The sequence below is a fragment of the Tetrao urogallus genome (genome assembly GCF_951394365.1).
Source record: "Tetrao urogallus genome assembly, chromosome: 3".
Taxonomy (NCBI): Eukaryota; Metazoa; Chordata; class Aves; order Galliformes; family Phasianidae; genus Tetrao; species Tetrao urogallus.
In genome coordinates this window covers 59,459,069-59,483,540 of record NC_136815.1, presented here as the reverse complement: position 1 = coordinate 59,483,540, position 24,472 = coordinate 59,459,069, and the positions used below count along the sequence as shown (strand labels likewise).

The 24,472-nt window shown below is 37.5% G+C and overlaps 1 protein-coding gene across 1 annotated transcript in view; it reads right to left on the bottom strand.

The window, feature by feature from the left end:
* Positions 1–23,757, bottom strand: part of ELP2 (elongator acetyltransferase complex subunit 2) — a gene marked incomplete at both ends in the record, with an annotated part of 33,841 nt that extends 10,084 nt beyond the window's left edge. The window contains 14 exons of the mRNA XM_079534010.1: positions 1,655–1,724; positions 3,724–3,912; positions 6,948–7,097; positions 7,586–7,717; positions 8,864–8,964; positions 10,574–10,669; positions 11,582–11,716; positions 12,666–12,732; positions 17,330–17,394; positions 18,509–18,586; positions 19,918–20,068; positions 21,797–21,882; positions 23,454–23,532; positions 23,626–23,757. Of these exons, the coding sequence (XP_079390136.1) occupies positions 1,655–1,724; positions 3,724–3,912; positions 6,948–7,097; positions 7,586–7,717; positions 8,864–8,964; positions 10,574–10,669; positions 11,582–11,716; positions 12,666–12,732; positions 17,330–17,394; positions 18,509–18,586; positions 19,918–20,068; positions 21,797–21,882; positions 23,454–23,532; positions 23,626–23,757 (1,531 nt within the window). The remainder of the gene's footprint in view (positions 1–1,654; positions 1,725–3,723; positions 3,913–6,947; positions 7,098–7,585; positions 7,718–8,863; positions 8,965–10,573; positions 10,670–11,581; positions 11,717–12,665; positions 12,733–17,329; positions 17,395–18,508; positions 18,587–19,917; positions 20,069–21,796; positions 21,883–23,453; positions 23,533–23,625) is intronic.
* Positions 23,758–24,472: the final 715 nt, after the last annotated feature.

Below are 24,472 nucleotides of genomic sequence, written 5' to 3'. Positions count from 1 at the left end.
CTTTGAAAGAAATATTTAAGATATCAAGTCGGGGTAAAGTGCTGTTTTGTGAAATGCAAATTTTGAATATAGCTGTTTAAAAAAGTAGGTAGAGAACTCAGCAGAACAGCAAGACTATTTTGTTATCCATCCTGCCTACTTTCTACTTGAAAAAAAAAAAAGAAAAATCAGTAGCATGTATCTAACTTGAGATACTTCCTCATGGCTGTTCACTGTAAGATTCCTCTGTAGAGTAAGCAAAAACAACATTCTATGGGACTTAACTTAAGCTATCAGTGCTGATAGCATTTGGTGGACAATAATGGACAGCACAAAAATTTGACAGCTTTTCTATTATAGTGCTACTGCTGGGTATGGCACATGAAATCAACTGAACTTTATTGCTTTCTGTGTGGCGATACTCTAGAAGATGGAACTTATTTCCCTCTGTTAGTGGAAGGTCTTAAGAAAGAGCAGGAAAAAAAAAGATTTTCGCCAAAATAAATTATGTCATGTACAACAAGGATATTTTTCCTCTCAATTAGGTTTTAGGACAATTTAGCTATATTAACATTAAAGATCCTGAAGATAAAATCTAATTCACATACTTTCTTTATTAATTCATACCTTCTGATAAAAGTTTAGGCAGAAAAGAGGGGAAAAAAACTAATTTGTAGATTTCAATTAAAATACATTTTTACCACATGCTTTATCAAACACCAGATTTCCCATTTCCAAACCTAATCTCAAGATATGGCTCAGTTACAGTTATCACTCCAAACAATTATCCGTCCTGGTGTCCCCACCACTTCTCTAAGAATATGATCTGGTGTCTCTCCAGCCTTTACTGAAAGAACATTTCTTCATGTTAGAGAAATAGTTCTCCAATGTTTTCACAAAGTGTCATTTACCCAGAAAAGGTCTATGTCTATTCTTACAGGAAAAGAATACAAAATGTGTGCAATTCCACTTAAAACTGCATTATTTCTACAACCTCTACAAGGGTGTTAATGTCCAAGGAGCATGTGAACAAGACTCCAGAATACAGCTTAGAAGGTCAAGGATACTGGTATTTTACAGAAGAACAAAGAAAAGCAGTGGACAGCCCTGATTTAATAATGTGGAATTCAATTTTATTTAATAATACTCAATTATTTTTTGCTAGAAGTTGTCAGCAATCTGATTGAGGGAACAACGAGGAGCATAGAGAAAACATAAGAACAACTTCAGTTTGGGGAATCTGAGTAACACCGTGCCCCAGATATTTCCAGGTCCACCTCAAGCACGCAGCCAGTCTCACATCTAGGTGGAGACAACAAGGAGAGGCCTTGGGTCCTACAGAATGTGGGTCACAGTGTGGGAGGTAAGGAATGAGCATTTGGGGTTCACATAAGGTTTACTACAGGATATTTAGGAGAGGAGCCAAAAGCACATAAAGGGCTGAATCAAGAAAGCATTCTCACTTGTTCTCACTGTATTTGTTAAGTGCCATATTTAAGTGCTGCCAGACAAAATAAACACATTGTACAACTTTACTTCTAGCTTAGAAACTTAGTCAAGTTCACTATGAGACCAAGCAAAAAGACAAACATTGATGAAATTATTTAAAAAAAAACCAAAAAACTTTACATGTGAAGCACCATCACTTCTCATTATTATTTCTTATTAGCCATACCTTCAAAAACAGCCTTATTGGATAAACCCAATGCTGGCACAGTTGCACCTTCTGGAAGGTCAGAAGATTGCTGAATTTGAAAAGAGAGAGAAAAGTTTCACAAATTGTCATGTGGGGATCAGGTTTTAAAGGCCATAGATTAATGAATCCCTGTAAGAACAGGGACTTTGCTAGAGAAAAGTGAAGGGGGGGCTTTGGAAAACTCCCAACTCACCCCACAGCACACCTGAGACAATATGAGGAACAAGAAAAAAAAAAAGCTTTATCTAAGGCCTCAGCACAAAAGTTCTGTTGTAAAGCATGTATCTTCATTCCTACATTCAGGTTTTCAGCTATAATTTTATTTAGGACACACACGATAAGGCTCAGCTGAGAGCACTGCAGTCAGTAATGCAATAGGACTGGGAAGTAGTCTGTTCTGAGGTGAATTAAGGGGGTGTCTCTGTCCATGGCTTCCAACACAATCTAGCACATAACACAGAGATGTGGCTGGAATACATGGCCAAAAATTAGACAGGTAAGTGAGCTTCAGGACCTTCGTGCAGAGATAGAAAAGTTTTAGATCTAACAGCTGTAAAATTCCTTTGTTCAAGGGTTTGAAAAGTTTGAACGAAGACTGGACTTAAAATTTAGGTGATGGCCTAGAATAAGATGTTAATTATTTAAATATTCATAACTTGATCAGAAAATGTCTGACACTGACGTATAAGTGGCTTTTAAAACAAAAATGCTTCTTGTTTATAACGTAAGGTATAACACAAGCCAATAGGCTTGAACTGCATGTAATCCTGCTCCTCTTCTTGTTTGAATATAAAGCTGGCCTTTTTGGTTTGGCACTTTCTTAGGGAAGGCATTTGAATACAGTTAAGACAAAGCTTACACACTAATGAAAAGTATTCACACAAAACTATTTCAATTAAGCTGTTTAAGAGTATCTGTATCATTACAGCTTGTGAAGCCTTCCTCTTTAGACAGTCTGTAAGACATTTTGTGATATCATAGATCAAAACACAGCACTCAGAGGAAGAGCTGATAAGGAAAGTCTACATAAAAGTAAAATAATGACATCTGCCAGTATTATAAAAGCACAGTGTTATTTGCACAACGTCATCAGTACCAATGCTTACAACTTAACACAATTAGCAGATATCTACTTATGTAACTTCTTGCTACTAAAAATTAATAGATTTCCTTCCTACACATTTCAAATGTTAAACAAAATGGAAGGGCTAATCTGTCTTTGAGAATCTACGCAGAAAACACTGCTTTTAAGCCAGGAATGCAAAGAGGTAACAATTCTGAAAGAGGGCTGCTCTACAAGATGCAAAGAAAATCAGAATTAGTTCCTCTAGTGAATGAGTAGCAAAAAAAGGATAGCAATGCTGCAAGTCTTATCTTTCCAACAAGCAGGAACACTCACTTGTATACAACAGCTATAGGCCTACAAGAACTGAAATGTCCTAGCCTCACAAGAAAATTTCCACAGCCAAGAGGAAATAAAGCATGAGCAAATACCTATTTATAAATATTTATCTAGAACTACCAACAGCAGTGCTGAAAGCTTGGTGCTATTTCCAAATATATGATTAAAAAAAATAAAACACAAAACAACGCAAAACCACACAATAATAATTACATACAAAGAAGACTACTACACCCTCAAATTAAGAAGAAGCACATTGTCAGGCATTAGTGTTTGTTTGCAAATTATCAAATATATACACTAGTCTACTTGGGCTGATGTTTTCTTTTTCTTTTTTAATTTACCTATATTCTTCAGACAACATGTCTTGTTTTATTTCAAGTACTCAGTGGACATGGTGGTGGATAGGTTGACAGTTAGACTAGATGACCTTAGTGGTCTTTCCCAACTTCAGTGGTTCTATGACAACATCAGGAAATATATTTGAAAAAGCACACAGAGAAACTAGCATAAGAGGAAGGAGAAATGAAGGTTCAGAATTGTTATATTATTTGGTGTAAGTTAATGCATTTGATGCTTTCTAAAGCATTGATGTCATTTACATGGAAAAGGGCGGCTTCATTTATAACTGCTTTAGAATACTTACATGGGAACACAGCTTCTCCATTGGAATACCAGTGATGTTACTGAAATTTTCTATAAAATTCTTGGGAGCACAAAAAACTCGAAGCACTTTTTCATCTGCTCCTGACACAAACTGAAAGCGGCCAACCATTGCCAGACAACGCATGTCATACCCATGTACTTGAGGCCGGGCTATTTCATGCCAGGTTACCTACACAAACAGAAATGCAGTTAAAATGCATTTCTTAATCAGAGAAGCAGTAAGATTCTGAGATGTAAAAAAGCATTAATAAATTCCTTGATGACTTTATTAACATGAAGGAAAGCTAATAACCTTCTATTAATGCTTATAAAACTGGTGTATGCTCACATACATCAGCTAACTCCCATTCTTCCACCAAAGACTCTTGCAATTAGTGAATGGAGTCACTTCTCAGGTTTCCTAGGGCATTTGCTTACCTTTGTGGCAAACTAGTCACCAAAACTTCTTCATGCTATACCTTACAAAAGGCATGAGTTGCTTTAAAAAAAGGGAGGACTGTATGCTATTTATTGCTTTCAAAAACATAGCTCTGAAAGACCTAAGAAGGTAGCAAGAAGTACCTACTTCCTTCATCTGCCTTTCCTGAAGCATGACAGCATTGCTGTCAGTAGGTTCCTACTTCCTGTATTTTCTCCATAACTAAAATAAGCAAAATCACTTTGTAGAAGCTGTACAAGAACTGAAAAGACCAAAATAGCTCCTTAATGCAAAAACAATTGGAAAACCCTGATGATTTAAGAAACATTTTCATTGGAAACAGTTTTTTTAGTTTCCCTCATACTTTAACCCAAAAAAGAGAATCAACAGCTAACCAAAAATTGAATGGGTAAGATCTATTTTTTTTAAATTGTGACACAAAGCAAAGAATATTAGCAAGAATATATTAAATTGTTCACATTAGTTTCCTAAAAAATAGTATTTATTCTACATATGAAAGTAAAAATTCTTAAAAAAAACCAAACTCATTTTCTAGTAAATGCAGTGTCATGAAAAAACTTTTAGGGAGAATCATTTGTTGTTATTTATATACTATATTTCAGCTGGTGTGTATTTCTGAATTAATTTTTGTTCTGCTAGTTGTAACTTTATTCACTCAGAATTTATATTACCTCAGTATTAAAGTCCCTGAAAAACTGCAGTCAAACAATTTATATTATACCAGGTATTGCACAAACAGGCATTATGGTGACTAAATTTCCTGTATTACACTAAAAATTCATTCAAATCTCATTTTTAAACTTTCTATACAACATGAATGGAATCTTACAGAAAACCAAAACAGCACAGTATTTTCCAATTAGAAAAAAAATACTCAATTACAAAAAAAAAAAAAAAAAAAAGCTAATGGTGCAATAAATTGGAATAAACCCTCCTTTCCCTACAGTGGGTGCATCTTTGCTTACTTTAAAATACAGTACATAAAATTAAAAACAAACAAAACAAACAAAAAGACACCAAAGCAGAAGGAGGGTTGTGCAAGTTTGTGCAATAATCTTCTTCCAGTAAATTTCAAGAGTAAGTCTGCATGACAAATTGAAGTTATGTATTATTCCTTATTTCTGACGTGTGAACACATCACTGTATCAGAACTGAAGTTTTAAGGGATAATTTGCATTTAGCACTATGTACTCTTCAGTAAAAAAGCTCAATATTTATTTAATTTTTAATAGATATCTGAATCATCCAGACAAATATCAGATGTTACCTATTGTAATTCTTCAGATGCTAAACTCAGTATAGTAAGGAAAGGCTGGCATTTTAAAAGCCTGCATTGCCTAGTGTTCCAGACCCCTTCACATGACCCATTTCTACTACAACAAAATACAGGAAGTAGGAACCTACTGACACCTCACCCCACCTACAGGTTACTACAGCTTTCTCCTACAGCAAAAAGTATTGGTGTCACTTGACTTTACATGTGGTCCATCCAGCCAGATGGCTGCTGTTTGTCAGATCAGGAAGAAGTACAATAATTCAGTTCACTTAGATAAGAACACTGCCATCATTCTGCTAAATCAGTTCATTAATTCTAAAATTTCAGAGATAACAGGAACAGCTGCATAGGTAAAGATCAGTTCTTCCAGACAAATATTTAGCAAACAGTATACATAATGAAAAGTGGTGCTTCAGTAGGTCACAGAGAATATGCTATTGACAACTGTTTTGAATGCGGTCAGCTTACATAACATGCTAGTTCTGGACTTAGTTTCCATATGCCAAATCCAGCGTTCTATCTTTTCCACAGAGCTGTTGCACCTGCCAGCTTGGAGACAAGGGAAAAGCAGCAGAGAAACAAACGGGAGCTGCTCTTCATAAAATACAATGCAAAGCTTACAAATTGATCTGGGATTGCTACCACTTCTGTGTAGTCTGGAAGAAGGAAAACAAGGAACTGTTTATGCCAGTGACTTAGCTAAGCTTCTGTGGTAACAGTTACCCTTTACCTCCCCCCATTGCTAGCACAGGATCTCACATGACTTCAGTGCTCTAGTTTCTGGAAGTTTCCTGAATGGAATGTTCTGTCAGAAAACAAAAACAAAACAACACAACCCTGTGTTTGCAGACTAGCAAAATGAACGATCAATGAGAAACTGCAACTGCAGCATTCCCAGACAGGGCTTCCCTACAACAAAATTTAGACTCCTTTTGGAAGACAGTTATTCAGGAGCTGCAGGAATATGTGCCAAATGCAGTTCAGTGGTGGGTAATCATTCTGGTAAAAGTCACATTCACAAACAAAATAATATAAAAATAGATAAAATAGAAATACAGTGAGAAATTTGCATGGGGGAAAAGAACAAGGCTGAGTATCTTTATGGCCATCCTCCACAGTGCTTAGCTAAGCATGAAACAAGAGCAATAGATGATCACTAGAATCAAGCATGTACTCTTGCACCACTTATTTCAGAGCTAGTTTGTTTGTTGTTTTTTTTTTAAAGCCCAGGAGAACATTAACTGAAGGTAAGCCAAAGGTGAACTCAGGAGTTAAACAGCAATCATTCATGTCATTACTAAAACTTGCAACCAGTATTTTTAAAGTGAAAACAACACATACTGAATAACTAAGCCAAACATTTACACAAGCAGTTTTGAATATCATGCTTTGAGGATATTGAAGATAAGAACTAAACTCAGAGGACTTATTCCAAACTCAGGAAAGGCAAGCCTTTACCAACCCCACAAATTCTTTTTGAAGATCATACCTGTGTCTCATGTTTTCTTTTCCATGGAGCAAATAGTCTAGTAGTTTGATCAGAACCAACGCTAATGATAAATTCTCCTTCTGGGTCCCACTGTACATCCTCAACACTGTTAAAATGTCCTGAAATCACAACTTCTGGAGTCCATTCTTTCTATTAAAAATATTAAAGAAAGACATGTAAGAACCAATATGTTTTCAACTGACCAATCAGCATATTGTAACAAAAGTAAGTGATTAGGAAGGAAAAAAAAAAAAAGACATTTGAAAATAGCATATTATTAGATCTCAACATAGCTACACGGACACCAATACTGATTTATTGTCCCAACTTAAAAGAAAGTAGTGTAAGTGGTTCAGGTACCATTTCTGAGGAAAGCACAATTACAGATGTGCTCAAATTGCTCCAATGACTGTGGATCCTACACAGAGGCAGGAGCTTTACATTGTGGTTAATTCCAGCCTCTTCCTTATGCAAGAGTGAGGCTTCTGCAGAATATTATACTCAGAGAAGGACCAATTCTATCGTTAATTTTAAGCTGTAGTGTTACACCTGGTATTTTCTATTAACCATACAACTGCATGACAAGAGCTAGTAAATGATAAGAACTAATAATAATAATAAAAAAACAAATAACATACCTTATTAACTGAAGCCTGTTTCCAAAGGTGGAATGCTCCATGAAAAGCATGAGCAATGATCATTGAACCATCTGGACTAAACTGGCAGTCAAAAAATCCAAGGGTATTGCCACCCACTTCACCTACCCGCACCTGAATTAATGAGCAGAAACGAAATGCCCATGAAAATGGCCTTCAGTTAACATGAACTCATCCTAATCTCACAAGATGCAAATCAGTTATAGGCAAGAGTTTGTATTATATAATATTCTTTAAACATTTTGGATAACTGCAAAATTAAGCACTAACGTATCATAGGAATTAAAGCTGCAGGTCATTTTAACAGTCTTCCTTCACAAGCACCTCAGAAGGGGGATCATGCAATCTGAGGTCCAACCAATGCAAATGGAAAGTAAAAAAAAGTAACAACTTAGTACAAGTTTTATGGCACAATTACTTTTTTGAAATTTGTAAATTTAGGCATAACTATAACAACAATCAGCATCTCTATATGATTACCCACTTGTGTACTACTTCGTACTTCAGGTAGAAAGGCTTTTCAATGGAACTGAGGAAAAATTATAATTACTACTGTACTTCTTTTCCCCAGGAGAGCATAAGAACTTCCTTTGTGACAGGAAAAGTCATAAACAATGGTTGGCATAACGCAACAAAAACAAATGCAGCGGAACTACTGCAATACATTTCTAGCTGATCTGCTTTTCCACAGACATCTACCAAAGCATTAGATAAATCTGGGTTTTATTACTTGTTTATTTAAGATGACCCACATTAGAAAAGCATTCAACATAATGCACTGAAACACGAGTATTCAGCTCAAATGGAGGAAAAACCTAACGTCAATACCCATGAAAAAGTTACTGTGATTAAAACAGGGCTTGTGAATCATGTGTTAGCTGCTCTGCAGGAACTGCATGGGTCCATGTTCCCACAGGGATTAACTATAAATATTTCTGGGTGGTTTCTTCCTCTACTTACCATGAGTGTGTTACTACACTGCACCTGACTTGCTCTTCTATGAATAATAATAGTTAAGCAGAAACTATTCTGACAAACTTCCTAATATCATAATAAGCAAGTAATAAAAGCTATGCTGCATCACATCATTTTTGACAAGTATGTTTTACTTGCAGCACAGCATTAGAATGCGTATTCTGTAAGAAAAAGTTGCTATCTTTCTTTAGCATAATTTTATAGTTTTAGTTGCCTCTATTACACACACAATGCTGGAAAGGCAGTTTTAATACAGTTTGTATTGTGGAAAAGACTGACACTTGCCTGTTCTAGCCAAACTCCAGACTCCTTATCAGGTTCCCAGATGATCACAGTTTTGTCCATTGATGCAGACAATATCCTCATTGGTTGTTGCATGCTGCCACCTGCTGTACAAGGAAAAAGATTACTCTACAATCTAAGAATGCTTTACTAAAAAGAATTTGTTCATACTGGAATCCAAACACACTCAAATTCAGCAGAAGAGACGTACAACGCAACACTCAGAGGCCACAGTTAATAGGCATTACATTCTTACTAAGTGTTCATTAATAGGCACTGTATTTTTCAACCACAATATCCAAAAGGAAATGCAAAACACAAGCAAGAGAACAACTACATTCTACTGTTTATTCACTCCAAACTGACGCTGGAGAAAATGTTATTTGGAAGAAGAGCTAGAGCTTCTAGAGAGACCACACAGAAGTTTATGGTTCTGTTCCTCAACTTCTTACTGAATTTCCAGCTTCAAGCAAAATAATAATCACTATGCCAATAACAATAATAATCATCTCTATTCACCATGTTGTGTTGGTTTTTTTTTGTTTGTTTGTTTGTTTTCCTCTTCGAACTCAGCTTTAGATTCATGGACACAGTCAGAGCGGAAAGGCGCTGGGTAAGCGCCTAGGAGAACTGTTTGAGGAGCCTAAAGACATTCTGGACATCTTTTGAGGCAGTATCTTATATCAGCACCACATCTTCCATGTTCTACATTGAGAAGTGATAAGCAGTGCCCAAAATATGTCTCTCCAATCAGCCTGCCTCTAGCGAACATGAAGATCTATTTCAGAGTACCCATGACTAGGAAGGGCCACACAAGCAGCGGTATATATGCAGAAGCTTGATACAAGGTATCTAGAAAACATCATCTAACAATAAAACATTTTTTTGATTGCAAGGCAAGATTTACAAGCCTACGTTTTGCATAAATCTTGATTTAAGAGGCAAATTCTTATACTGCTGTCCAAAAGAAAAAAAATAAATAAGGGATATAACAAACTAAAGAAAAGAAAAAGCAGGTCTGTGAACAACAAATCCACAAGGGCCTTTTGATAGTGCAAACACAACAAACTGAGATGTAAAAAGGATTTAAAAAAGGACTAGAGCAAGGTGTAAAGTTAAAGAACAATCTTCAATGAGAATCCACATTAATGCCTTAAAGCTACATTCTAGCTAAAGAAACCTGATACTCAAGAATTCATGGCCTGTTTAATTAATGCATGGAAGACTGAAGATTCATCTTCCAAATGTTGCTATTTGTTACTTTCTAGTCTAAGAAGAAAGGAGCACTCAAGTTAATACTGACCTTCCAAAGAACATACATTTCAAATGTATGTAACAAAAGCAAACATTAGAGCTGTTTTGAGCTCCATGCATGGTGATAAATTATTTCTTATTACGTAAATAGGAAATAAATCACAATAAAACAAGTACAGCTCTGTTAACTCATTCACAAAAGAAGGCATAAGTGAAAGACAACATTAGGCAACAGAGAGATCCTGTGCCGTAAGATTGCTACTGTAGCACATTCAGTCGAAACACTTGACTGAATATTTACTTGTAAAATATATTTACTTGTAAAACATCAGTTGAAAAATTTAAACATTTTTGTAGTCCACAGTGACAAGTGAACATGCAAACACAATAAACAGATGTGACTGTACTTCATATATACAATGCTTAGCATAACTGCTAGGGTGCTCAGTAACAGCTCACCTTTGGAAAAGGAAGGCTGCCAGTGGACTGCATACACCCAGTTTTCATGGCCAGCCAGCACAGACTCCAAAGTAATTCCATATGTTGTATCAGTATCTACCACAAATCAGAGAAAAGCACATTTCTTTCTAAAAGCCAAGAAAAAAAAACAGACCATTTCTGATATCTTCAATGACAAATCAACTGCTTTCATCATTTATCACCATCTCAATAGCCTGTTGGCATTGAAAAGATCCTTGAAAACATACTTTGCCACAAGGCCTGCATATCATGTTGACAGTAACAGGACATCTATTGCCTCGCAGTGGCATCGCAGAACTCCTGGAGAGCTCTCAAGGAACTCTGAAATAAATCGTCCAATATCAGCTGTGCCCATATACTTAGACATATTTGTATCTCCAAATTATTGCAAACGCAACAATGAATTAGGATTTGTATCAAGACTCACCAGCAATTTCTACACACATCATCCTACAAACAATGTTATACTTCCTAATGTCAAAATTGCAAGCTTATGACTTTAGAGCGCTCTAAATGTATGTTAAATAAACACAAAGTAAACCTGCACACATTTATCTGTTCTCTCCAATCCTTTGCTAAGGTTTAAGTATTCAATGCTTTTAAAGCATTGAATTTAACATGTGTTATTAAGCTGGAGGGGAGCTACATAACAGCATATCTCCCACAAACAAATGTATCTCATGACTAGGTACTGCATTTAGAATAAATGTAACAATACAGGTTGATATTAAGTTTTCTCACTACTCCATCATTTTGGGAACATATTGTTAACTTTTCACATATTTGCTGTTTTAAAACAGCAACTCAACTTTTTCTAATAACTAAACAAAATAATGCAGTTTAAACTGGTCTCTGATTATTTTAAATACAAGAAACAAAAGAAATGAGACAGTAATCCTCTTGACAACCCTCCCAAAACCACTACCAGATACACAACCAATTCATACACAATCAATTGTAAAAGAGAATTTTACAGCTTTTACCTACCTTTAAGAGTAAAAACATTCTCTTTCAGTCTGATAGAATCATCCTCAATTTCTGAACACTGCTTTGGTTTTGTACACACTTTCCAAATTCTTATCAAACAATCCTGAGCACAGCTTGCTAAGAACAGATCATCACCTATTTGGTTAAAAAAAAAAAAAAAAAAAATCTAAAAAAAGCCATATTTTCACTGCATTAAATAAATACCATGACTAACTTGTCACAGAATCACAGAATTGTAGGGGTTGGAAGGGACCTCCAGAGATCAGAGTCCAACCCCCAATCATCTCTCCAAATATTCATTATAATATTACCCTCATTCTTTCCATTGTGCAAGTATCAACACTGCTGGTTAATTTCAACGTCAACTCATCTTAACATTTCAAGCTCTCCACTAGTTTAGATCATACTGACAATGAACATTTCCCTGCCTGTTAGAAACATTGTGCTAAATACCAGATACGTTTGTCTATTACTTATGGCCTTTGTTATCCTAATTTCTGATAATGAGCAATCTAATACTTATAAGAACTTCTTTCCTCCCTTTCTTCTTTCAGGATTATAGATTCCTCTAATGCTTTCTATTTTATTTTGTCCACCTACATAGGTTCTCCTCAATCTCCTATCTTACAGAAAAAAAAAAAAGCTACACTAGGAGAAAGAAGAAAAGTACTACTTTTTTGTCCTCAACAAGAGGCAAACTATTTCTTACTCAGACACAGATATTGTCGTTCTGAGGACAAATTGCTAAAGCTCCTATTTGCATTAGGCAGCAGTTAGGTAAACAGACTTGAAGTGATCACAATAAAAATGAGAGATGTAAACTCAAGTATGTTCTGTATCAATCTTACTGTATGGCAATTCTGATAACTTGATAAGTAATTGTGGTATTGGTTCAACAATTCTTACGTTTTTAATAAGACACAAAATTCTACCTTGATTTTTAACATTTGTGTCATCACCTCAGGAAAAAAAATGCATAACCACACGAGCTTAGAAGCCACAGTGTGCCAAAAACATCAGCTGGGGTGGTAAAACAGCAGCAGTACTAAATCAGTATTTTACTTCATTCATCTTTCATACTGACCACAGATCACCCATTCAACGCCTCTTATCCAATCTTCATGGCCAGGGAGTATTACTGTTTTCTGAAACTGAATAAAAATGCCTGTTACATCATACAGAAGTGTACTCAATTACTATGCACACAAGGTCAATTAGCTTTCAAATTTGTTTACATTTACAGTTTCTATTATTTGAAATTGGAAAGAAAAAAAAAAGCTGCTATTAAACATTGTTATTTACTGACATATTCTAAATGGGCTTTTCTGTTTTGTTATCATTGCATGAACACAATCCATTATGCCACTTCCCATACACCAGCAGGAAAGCATGAGAATTGAAGGAGTTCACCTCCAAGATGCTACAGACTTTCTATGATATCGATTGCATGTTATTTATTTTAAATAAATCATGCTTACAGTGGTAAACAAACACAATAAGACAATGCAGATGACACAGTAAATAATGATGCAAAGCAGATGCAGCTTCAGATGATGTAAAAAAATGAATATAGGTAAAAATTGAGCATAAAAAGTACAGATGCCAAATTTATTTCCATAATTAACTTTGAATATGATACCATAAGAATGACATAAGGGACCAGAAACATTCCCTACCTCTCAAGTTTATTAACTAAGTTTCAAAGGGTGCTGTACATGGAGAACTGTATCTGTGGATAGATACCTCTTCATAAACATAACCTCAACACTTGAGATTCACAGTGACAATAACATAGTCCAGATTGCCCTTTGAGAAATTTCATTAGCAGTATACTTCTATTTGTAACAGGTGGAATATTCCATTTTACAGACCAGAGGAAAGGGCTGACAGATACCTCAAGAATGTCAAAAAGGAAAAGTGCAAAATCTGGAGAGGAATAACCCCAGGTTCCAGAATGAGCTTAACCAGAAAGGACCTGGGGATCCTGGTGGATACCAAATGAACATGAATTACCAGTATGCCCTTGTCTCTAAGAAAGCTAATGGTATTCTGGACTGCATTAAGCAAAGTATGGTGAGCAGATTGACAGGGATGATCCTTCCCCTCAGTACCAGTGAAGCTAGACCTGGAGAAATATGTCCAGCTCTGAGCTACTAAGTACAAGAGAGACATGGAACTCCTAGAGAAAGCCCAACAACGGATGACAAAGACGATTAAGGAACTGGTGCACCTCTTCAGTGAGGAATGGCCGAGAGAGCTGGGACAGAACAGGAGGCTCAAAGAAACCTCAGTTGTATACAAGTACCATAAGGGAGGGTGCAAAGAAGACGAGGGCAGCCTCTTTTCAGTGGTGCCCAGTGATAGTATAAGAGGCTGCAGAGGTCCAAGTCTTCCTTTGCCAGACAGTAGACGTGATTTACCTCCTCTATCCAGCTGACAATCTTCTCAGAATTAGAAAGAGGCCAAATTATCTTTGGTTCTCTTACTTTGCTTTTCAACCAAAGCAAATTATTTGAGGGAAATCACTAAATATACACAACCAAATTTTCTTACAACTGCCAAGCTCAACATATGGGCATCGTTTTAAAGCTCTATTTTGATAGTATGGTTTGCTTTGCTTCCCCTTCACAGGACCATCACATCTCAAGCAGGAAGACATAAAATTATTTCTTAGAGATTTTTCCCTAAGTACTTTTATAAATCAATAGCCTCTTTCAGGAACACAGAAAAGCAAAGAGACTGTTTTCTTTCTACTAAACACTCTAAGGGATGTCCAAATAGAGGATCATCCACTCAATTTCAAAAATCAAGCAGTTTTACAAATAGTGATATTTCAGCTGTCAAATTCATGGGATTACCCAAAAAGCAGCCTGACTCAACTAAAAAAAATAACCTGAAGATATCTCACCCTTCCTCTGACTACAACAATGCCATCGGAGTTTCATTAGTATGTCCCATTGCCCACTCACATTCTACCTCTGTACTCATAGTCTTACTTAGATTTCTAAAAATTAATAGAGCTGAGCTATGGGACCTTACCAGCAAAGGAAGAATGTAGAAGTTCAGGTTCTAACTTTTCCCCAACATCAAGTTCTGCTGAAAAGTGGCAGGACAATAACAACACTTCCTTCAAGTAGCTTTAAAAAAAAGAGCTATAGCAGCCATAAAAGATGTCAGCAAATCTGAGAGAATCTGACTGAAGAGGAGAATCTCCCTTTAGCAGCCAGGAAGGAATTTATGGCAGGAAACTCCAAGGATGTTTTCATTCTGTTAATAGCTATGTAATGTACCATACATGCATTTTTAATCTAAATGGAATCAAATATGTGCTTTTCACTTTTCACTTCACAGTCACGTTTCAGGAAGTTAAGACAGAACCAAACAGAAGCCTCACCTCACTGAGAGAGAGGGCCAGGGTGAATGGGATGAGGATTAACAAGGCCAAGTGTCAGGTCCTGCACTTTGGCCACAACCCCATGCAGCACTACAGGCTTGGGGATGAGTGGTTGGATGACTGCGAAGAGGAAAGGGACCTGGGGGTGTTGGTTGATGCTCGGCTGAACATGAGCTGACAGTGTGCCCAGGTGGCCAAGAGGGCCAACGGCATCCTGGCCTGCATTAGAAATAGTGTGGCCAGCAGGAGCAGGGAGGTGATCATCCCCCTCTACTCAGCACTGGTGAGGCTGCACCTTGAGTAGTGTGTTCAGTTTTGGGCCCCTCACTACAAGACAGACATTGAGGCACTGGAATGTGTCCAGAGAAGGGCAGCAAAACTGGTGAGGGGTCTGGAGCACAAATCTTATGAGGAGCAGCTGAGGGAGCTGGGATTGTTCAGTCCGGAGAAGAGGAGGCTCAGGGGAGACCTCATTGCACTTTACAACTTCCTGAAGGGAGGCTGTGGTGTAAAAGGGTCTGGCCTGTTCTCCCAGGCAAACAGTAGGACCCGAGGAAACGGCCAGAAGTTATACCAGAGGAGGCTTAGGTTGGACATTAGAAGGAACTTTTTCTCTCAGAGGGTGGTCAGGCACTGGAATGGCCTGTCCAGGGAGGTGGTGGAGTCGTCGTCCCTGGCAGTGTTTAAGATGCACCTGGATGAGGAACTATGAGATACGGTTTAGTGGCTTGTGGTACTAATAGGAATGGGAGGGTGGTTGGACTAGATGATCTTGAAGGTTGTTTCCAACCTTACGATTCTGTGATTGTGTGATTCTGTGTGACAGAGACTGACTCTAAATTCCATCTCTGCCAAGGTAACTGGTACGTGAAAATACTTCATAGAATTGAAGGTGTGAGGGGAAAAAGAAAACAAAAAAGTCAATACAAAATTCCACACCTTTTTTACATGAATAATGTTTCCTACATCCAAAAATGACAGCAGTATAAACTTGCCTACATGAAGCTGGAGATTTAACTTATTTCAGTTACCTTCCTCGATCCATCCACAGACTGCAGTTAAGAATGCTGTTATCCTCAAAAGGCATACAGCAACTGGCAAAATAAGTTATGTATGTGTAAATATTTTGGACAGCTAAATTGCATATTGTTTGCTAATCTGAGCCATACAAAAAAAAAAAACCAAGATGCAAATTGTAAATATAAAAATTAGCTGCACAACACCTGATGTACGTATCTTTCTTTAGCACTACTACACACTGAGAATCATGAGTGCTAGTTCTTAGAGAATGTCATTAAACTGATTTAACTCACAAGCTACACACTGGGGAAAAAAAGAAAAGAAAAAACTTAGAAACTGACTCCATTTTCCTAGTTAGCAGTGAAGATATCACTGAACACAAGAAATGAAAGGATGAAGCATTTCTTTTATTGACAAAAAGTCTTCTTGTATATGACTACCTGAATAGGCAGAATAACCTATAGGAAGCTTAATCTTTCTTAAAAGGCCTATTCAAAAAAAAATTCAAAAATCCTGGGAGACTGTATTTGAGCAGAAAGTGAGTGGTTCCCATTTATGTTGGTTTCAGTTAAGGTTTTTGATTGGTAAATTCATTCGGGCTTTGGAGGAGGGTCCCTGGTTGTTCAACTTTTTTTAAAGGGACCGAAAAGAAAGAAGTGTCACTGACCTCTGGTGTGGAAGACAATTATGGAACACATTCTTTAGGGTCTAACAAATCTGCTGAACAGACGCAAGAGGATAATTTATTTGTAGTGCACCAGAGGGAACACTTAACCATATGGAAGACTAAGTATTGCCAGCTTCCAAGTAATACATGAAAAATGTGTATGCCAAGAGAATATCAGATATCGTTTCCAAATACTCATTTAGTCATTCAGAAACATCCAGCACAAACAGCATACTTAACAACAAAAATACAATTCTACAGATGAAAATATCAGCTTTACTGCAACAGTTCACAGACTGAAAAAAAAAAAAAAACCCTCATCATTTCCATATGAAACACTCAGCACATGGATACTGAGTAATCAGGGACAGTCATAACTATTCCTTGTCAGTGGGAACAAAAACTACAGGCTTCTTCATATAGGGAAATATTAGGAGGAATAACACTTCTACTGGATCCGGGTTGAACATTCTGTACAAGAATTTCATCATTACCTAGAAAATGAATGAATTATTTGAACAGAGGTGGTTGCGTGTGATTGTTATCTGGAGACAGATAATAATTACTGAAGAAATTAAAAAAAAAAAAAAAAAAAAAAAAAAAAAAGATACATATGAGAAGAAGCACTGTGTAATGTTCAAAGCAAGAGACAAAAAGCTGTAATTACCTGACCATTCTGCTGTATAAACAAGTTTATTTTGCAGTCATCACCACCACAAGCCAGTACTGGTACTGAAAATGAGGAAAAAAAGTCTTCATTACTAAATTTACAAAATTAGTGTCCTAGGATATGAGAAATAACAAATAAGAAAAAGCAATAAAACAATACAAATGTATAGTGGGCCAAGATACCACTGCTTTAACATATTCTAAATCAGATAATTAATATTGTATGAACGAAAATTTGGTATTTCAGGAACATTAAGCTCAGAAGTTCTTTTGGCACCTAAGTAATATCTACAGATGTTTAATTTGAGTAGTTTTCTTCATGCTAATGTATCTCCAAGGAAGCTCAAGCACCAGAGATTTGTGTTGATAGCAATAAAATTAATACAAATAAACAGCATTTCCTCTAAATACAAAAGGAGCGAATAGCAAAACAAAATGACTCACAACTAAAACAGTTTGAGCCCTTGATCAACTGAAATGAGTATATGGATGGACACAGTTATACAGCAAATAAGAACGAAGACAGACTTACTACATGCAAGAATATGAAAGCAGTTAACATTGTTACACGTCTACTCGAGCTTTCAGCAGTAGACAGCTCGTAGAAACTATCTAGGAATCAGGAAAAAAACACTGGTCTGTTGACTTGAGCAAAACAAAGTTAAGACTGAGGGAAAAACACGAGAAGGTAGGTAGAAAATGCTGAAGAAAAATAGTTAACACTTGCTCCAGTCCTTGTAGATCTAAAGATGAAGCAGTATTGCAAGGGACTGGAATAGTGGAAGAAAAAAAAAAAAAAAAAAAAAAAAAAAAGGAACAAATTAAAGAATTATGAAGAAATAGTTACCAAGGCTAGACAATTTATTTCTCAAGTAAGGGCAGATTACAAAACGCTGAGTTTCACTGAAGTCAGTTACTTCATTTTAAAAAAGTCATTAACATGAATTCTGAGAACCACTTTGAAAATGCCACAGTCAGACAGAATTATTCAAATTGCCTAGAAAAATTCAGCTGAAGTCTTTGAGTACAGGCAGAAGTTTAGGCTAATTCCCTAGGAAACAAAATATATGGCGTAGGAGTCTGAAGTTGGTTAAATGAAAACCTGCTACACATGGGAAATTTTAGATTTTATTTTTTCCTGCACTGATATTCAAGATATGCTGCTCTATTTACTCACCATTGCTGCCAGGCAAGAAGGATAAGGAAACATCCATAACAAATCCATTTCCAAATTGCAGAACTTCAATGCATTTAACTGAAAAATGAGAACAGACACTGTTGAACTCATTCATCGTACCACAGTTACACTGCCATCTCTTTTTATATTACGCAGTTAAAATTTCCTGTTCAATTTTATTTTAAAGAGCTGCAAGACTTTTTTTTAAAAGCCATTGATTTTAGAGGGAAAATTACCCTCAATTTCATTTTCTGTGGGCTCATGGCAATCCATCCAGAGCTAGCCAAATTACAACATAAGTCACTATTCTCCATCAAGTATTAAAACTGTACAGCTCCCTCTGGTAACACATCAGAAGCAATAAATATTCCAAATTACATCCAGTGGCAAAAGCATTCACTACAAGGAAAGCAAAAACTGAATTCTTTGCTAGAAAAGCAGATAAAGATAGGAGCAAATCCAGCCTTCCTCTCTTCAGCCTTGAGATCCTAGGAAGCGATTAAACTGGTAAGCCACCGAGATCAGAGTAACAAACAGGATGGCAGAACAACTTTCCTACAGAAGTAGAATTAAAAAGGAATTGTTTTTTCTGCTTCTGAAACCCACAACAGCAAGACCGAAAGGAAAGGATAGGACGTCAGGGTGTCCTCTGGGAGCATGAGAAATGCCTTCTAGAACATGGGTTGAAGACTGGCAACTCCCAACTACTTATCTCACTCAATAAGCCAACGGGAAATCCTCAGTACACCAGATAGCAAAGAAAATAGGGAGAGATGTAGTCAACACAACTTGACAAGTAACACTTGATATCTAGATTATCTATCCTAACTATTCTTTTATTATCTTATAAAATATCTTCTATAATATCTTTATATTATTGTATAGATAAGATATCTTATATCTTATCTATACAATAGGCCTAGTTCAAAAGAAGACCTACTATCCTATATTTCATTGGACTCAAGTCAGTAATAACAAGTGACTAGTTTAACTTCACTTTTCTCATTCCAGCTTCATTTTACACAGTAATTTTATTTCTCATAAGCACACACAGAGCTAGCTTGTCCCATGTTACAAGGAAAAATGATGATCAGATTCTGAATACAAATCAAAAAGAGGCTGTTAAGTTCAGCCAACTCATCACTGATAAAAAACAGAGATAAGTCTGAGGAACAAATTTGACCCAAAGCTGCTAAGCTTCTATAGCCCCCAGCTTTCAAAAAAACAATGTAGTTGAGACAAAACTTGAAGGGAAATCAGTGTGGTTGCATTAGAAGATGTTAGTATTTAGCCAAGTACTTCAATGGATGAATATTCATCATTTTTATTAAGCCAGTATGTTGTCTTTCAATTAAAAAACAAAACATTATCCCTAAATCTAAAAGAAAAAAAAAACAAAAAAACCCTACCTTCTGAATCATGTCGAGACCAAATTCTCACAGTAGAGTCAGATGCTGCAGAAGCTATTAACAGATTTAAATCAGGTTCATCTGATTGGTAGACAGTATCCACAGCACAAACAGCTTCAGTATGGCCTTCGAGAGGAACGCTTTTCACAAGCTGAAAACATAAGAAAGTTTTATAGAGTCAAAAAAAAAGTCAAGCACAATTAAACTCCAGCAAATTATCCATGAGAAGTTTTAAAAACATTTTAAGGAAAGGAGGAGAAAAAAAGAAACAACAACCCTTAGTACTGAAAACAAATTGTATGTTTATGGTGGTGGAGCTTCTGCCAAGCTATGTTTAAACTATAACACATTCTATGAAAAACAGAAAAGGGATACAGCAGTAATGAGCATGAACTTGACAAGTTCTCCTGTGTGCACTAGAAAAACTTCACCTTTCCTTGAGGCTGCCTGGATATATGATAGTAGTTAGGTTAGGATGAGCAGTTTTTCTTCCTTTTTCTCATTCACGTGGCCCCTACCTATACAGGACATCTCCCAAAAGTACAGAGAACCTTAGCAATTTAGGCAAAATAGAGAACACAATGGAATAAGTAGCAGCTACAGCAGCTCTGTTTTGTGGGCTTTCACAAATCAAAGATTTCTTTAAAATACTGACAAAACCCAAATCTCTGAATTCAGACTTACGTTTCTTAGGGAATTGATATTTTGTAATCCACTCCTCATAAATACAAATAGCAAAACGAGAAGCTTTTAATTCTCAAACTAGAAGAAGTCTAGCTTTTATCCAAATTGTCATCACTTTCCAAAAGATAGCTTAGTAAGCCCTAGTAACATTTCTAATTGGTTCAATTCAGAACTTTGCTTGTTTAACATACACTTGTATAGAACAGTCATTTAAATGTGCAAATTTAGTCACATTCTTTTTCAAAGGTTTAAATGAAACTTTGCACATTAATGGAAGAAGTTACTAAATAAATGTGTACATTATTTTACATCAATATGTTAAAAGTTACAGCAGATGAAAAACAGAAATTACTCGCTTCCAAGAACATTCCTCCAATAAACAAGACTGATAATGATTACTATATGGACACTTTCCCCCATTGTGTTACTATGTTCATGCACTTTAAAACATAGTCAAAAGTAGTATGAGATAGCCTCTGAAATAGGTTATCTACACAGCTATTCACAAGCAGTGCTTAATATTTTAAAAATAAGTTACATAACACACCTTTTCCTACATTTCAGTCCATTCTGAAGTCTGTTATGTCATACTTCATCTTCTTCCTTCCATTTTTACAGTATGAGTAATAAATAAACAAGCCTTTTTACTTGTCTCAACTGAAATCAACTGTTGCACAAGTGCTTTTTTAAATACCTATCCTACCTCGTGTATCATCCTTGTCAGACTGCCTGTGTATAAAACACTGTCATGAAGATTGAAACCACTAAAAAAATCAATGTAAAGAAATTAGAAAGAAGGACACATAAAACACATACTAAAAATGAACTTCAGAGTATCAAGATATTAAGGCAGTTTAAAGAAAAGTTGGAGAGGAGAAAGTTGAGAACTCATAATCAGACAAATAGGATATTTTAGACAAGCTAGACAAATCCACATGATGACTGGTTGGCTGATCTCAAAAAAGATTAACTACAGAAGAGAAGAAACAACATTTAGGTCAAATCATAGCATGATATAGTATCAGCAGTCTAGAGGAGATGCACATGGAGCTTCAACTGTCATAGTGCAATAAAGAGGCACAAAAACTACAGGCAAAACAAATAACTTGATTTGAGGTATACAATAAAAAAAAAAACAAGGAAAAAGGGGGGAGAGGGAGGAGGGAAGCTTTAAAAGGAGGATATTTCTACTTACCTGATCATTCCAAACTCCTGTCCCATTCCACTCCCAGAGAATGAGCTTTTTATCAGATGCACCAGAAACTAACTCAGTTTCAGTTGCTAAAAAAACACATTCCACAACATTTGTGAGCTCTTACTTCGTAACAGCGGTCAGCAACACAAAACAGCTAAATTGTTTACTACTTACATAAGTAACTACTTATCACAGTTATCAATTATACACAAAGTTCTCATTAAAATAAAGTATGAGCCATGAAAGTTGCACAGTACATGAGAACTCAAGAGCAAAGGAATTACTCAGAATAACAGGTAGAGAAGAATTACAGAAATACTCAATACTTCATATGAATATGATGGATATCTTTCTAAAAAGATTCTCAAATGCAACAGAGTAGTTTAATATGTTTGTCTTTTTGAGGAACAGGAAAAAAAACAAATAAATAAAACAACAAGAAAGCAAGAAAATTATGACTCCACAGAACATGAACCTTCACATGAAAACTTAATTTCAGGCTGTATGAGCTTTAACAAGACCAAGTGCCAAGTCGTGCACTTTGCTCTCAACAATTCCATGCAATACTGCAGGCTTGGGGCAGGTGGCTAGAAAGCTGCATAAAGGAAAAGGATCAGGGGGTACTGGTCTATACTCAGCTGAACATGAGCCAGAAGCATGCTCAGGTGGCCAAGAAGGCCAATGGCATCCTGACTTGTGTCAGAAATAGTGCAGCCAGCAGGAGCAGGGAGGTGATCATCCCTCCCTCTACTCAGCTCTGATGAGATTGCACCTTGAGTACTGCATTTAATTTTGGGCCCCTCACTACAAGAAAGACACCAAGGCCCTGGAACGTGTTCAAAGAAGGGCAACAAAGCTGTTGTGGAGTCCAGAGCACAAGTCTTATGGGGAGCAGCTAAGGGAACTGGGATTGTTCAGCCTAGAGAAAAGGATGCTCAGGGGAGACCTTATCACATTTTATGACAAGAAAGGAGGTGGCAGCAAGGTGGGGGTCAGCATCTTCTCCTGCATAACTGGTGATAGGACAAGAGGGAATAGCCTCAAGTTGCACCTGGAAAGGTTCAGATTGGATATCAGGGAAAATTTCTTCTCGAAAAGAATGGTAAGGCAGTGGCACAGGCTGCCCAGGGAGGCAGTGGAGTCACCATCCATGGAGGTGTTCAAGGAACATGAAGATGGGGCACTGAAGGACAAGGGCAGTGGGCACGGTGGGGATGGGCTGAAAGCTGGACTGAATTATCTTAGAGTTCTCTTCTAACCTTTATAACTATATGTTGCCAAGTTCTCAGAAAACAATTTGTTTTACGTAAAGACCACACAAGAAAAGACACACACAGGCACAAAAAAATAGTATTAATATAGAAAAAAAAAAAAGTACTTGCGAAGAAAACACGTAAGTGTAACCATTTCAAAGGATGCCAGTTTATATCATTATTAAGGAGGAATGGCTTCACCTCAGTGCTTAGCAACACTCCCCTCCAAAACAAACATGGGCACAATATAATAAGAGTCTGACAAGCAGCCCCACTCCCTTTCCTCAGGAAGCTTAAGGACAGAAACACGTGCCTTCAAGAACTGCCGCTGTTCAAGAACTCAGCAACTTTAAAACCTGGAATTACCACAAGGGCCCCGCAGGCCTCCCACCCCACCTACTCACCGCCGTCCCGCCGCCGTGCCCAGCGCACGCAGTTCACCCTGCCGCCGTGCCCGCGGAGCGCTGCTACCGTCCGCCTGGCCTGCGGGATGAAGAGAAACACCCGGTGTGAGGCCGCGCTGCCGCCAGGCCGGCCCCACCACGCCTCCCCACCACGCCTCCCCACCCCGCTCACCGCCGGCTGGTAAAGTATGACGTCCCGGCAGCTGCCGAAGGCAAGGAGCCCCTCACGGCCCCAGGATACGGCCCCGCCGCCCACCCGGTTGGCGCAGCAGGCGACATGGCAGACGGAGACGGGCGCCGCCATCTTTCCCCGCCGGCCACGTGCGCAGCATGGCGCAGTTCCTATAGCAACGACCAGTCACCATGTTGCTGTGGCCTCTCCGAGCCTGCGCGGATGGCGGCGCTGGCGTTGCGGCCGTGGAGCCGAGCCCAGCCGAGCCGAGCCGGCGTTCCTCGTAGGGCTGGCCGAATGCTGGGTCCTTCCCGGTCAGTTTGGCGGCAGGCATGGAAATGAAGCATAAACACAAGGGAAAAGGAAGTTCTTTTTGTTTTCTGTGCATGTCTTCAAACACTCGCTGGTTCCTGCGGCATTGTGAGAGTTTAAAACTTTTCTAGGTTCGTTTCTGTTTGCTTTCGACTGTGTGCATCCAGGTGCTGTGGCTGCCTGTACACCGAAACGAGTGCACATATATGCGAAAAGGATTTGCTGGGGCTGAAGGCTTTCGTTCAATAAATGCAGGTTTCTTACGGACAGAAGATATCTACGTTAATCACAGATGGGATTGGGTGCAAGGAGGGCTGAGGTTTCTTTTTTTTTCTTGTTTGGCAATTTGTTTATGAGCTTGCCGTCTTCTGTTTACACCTCTCAGAATGATTTCAGATGCTTTTGTGAAGTATCCACCCAGTATTTCACATTTTGGATGTTAGAAGTTGCTTCCTGCTACTAAAGAATTCTAGATCTTTTTGTCCTTGGGGATGTATGTTAATATGATTGAACCTGTCATATCCGAGAATAGAAT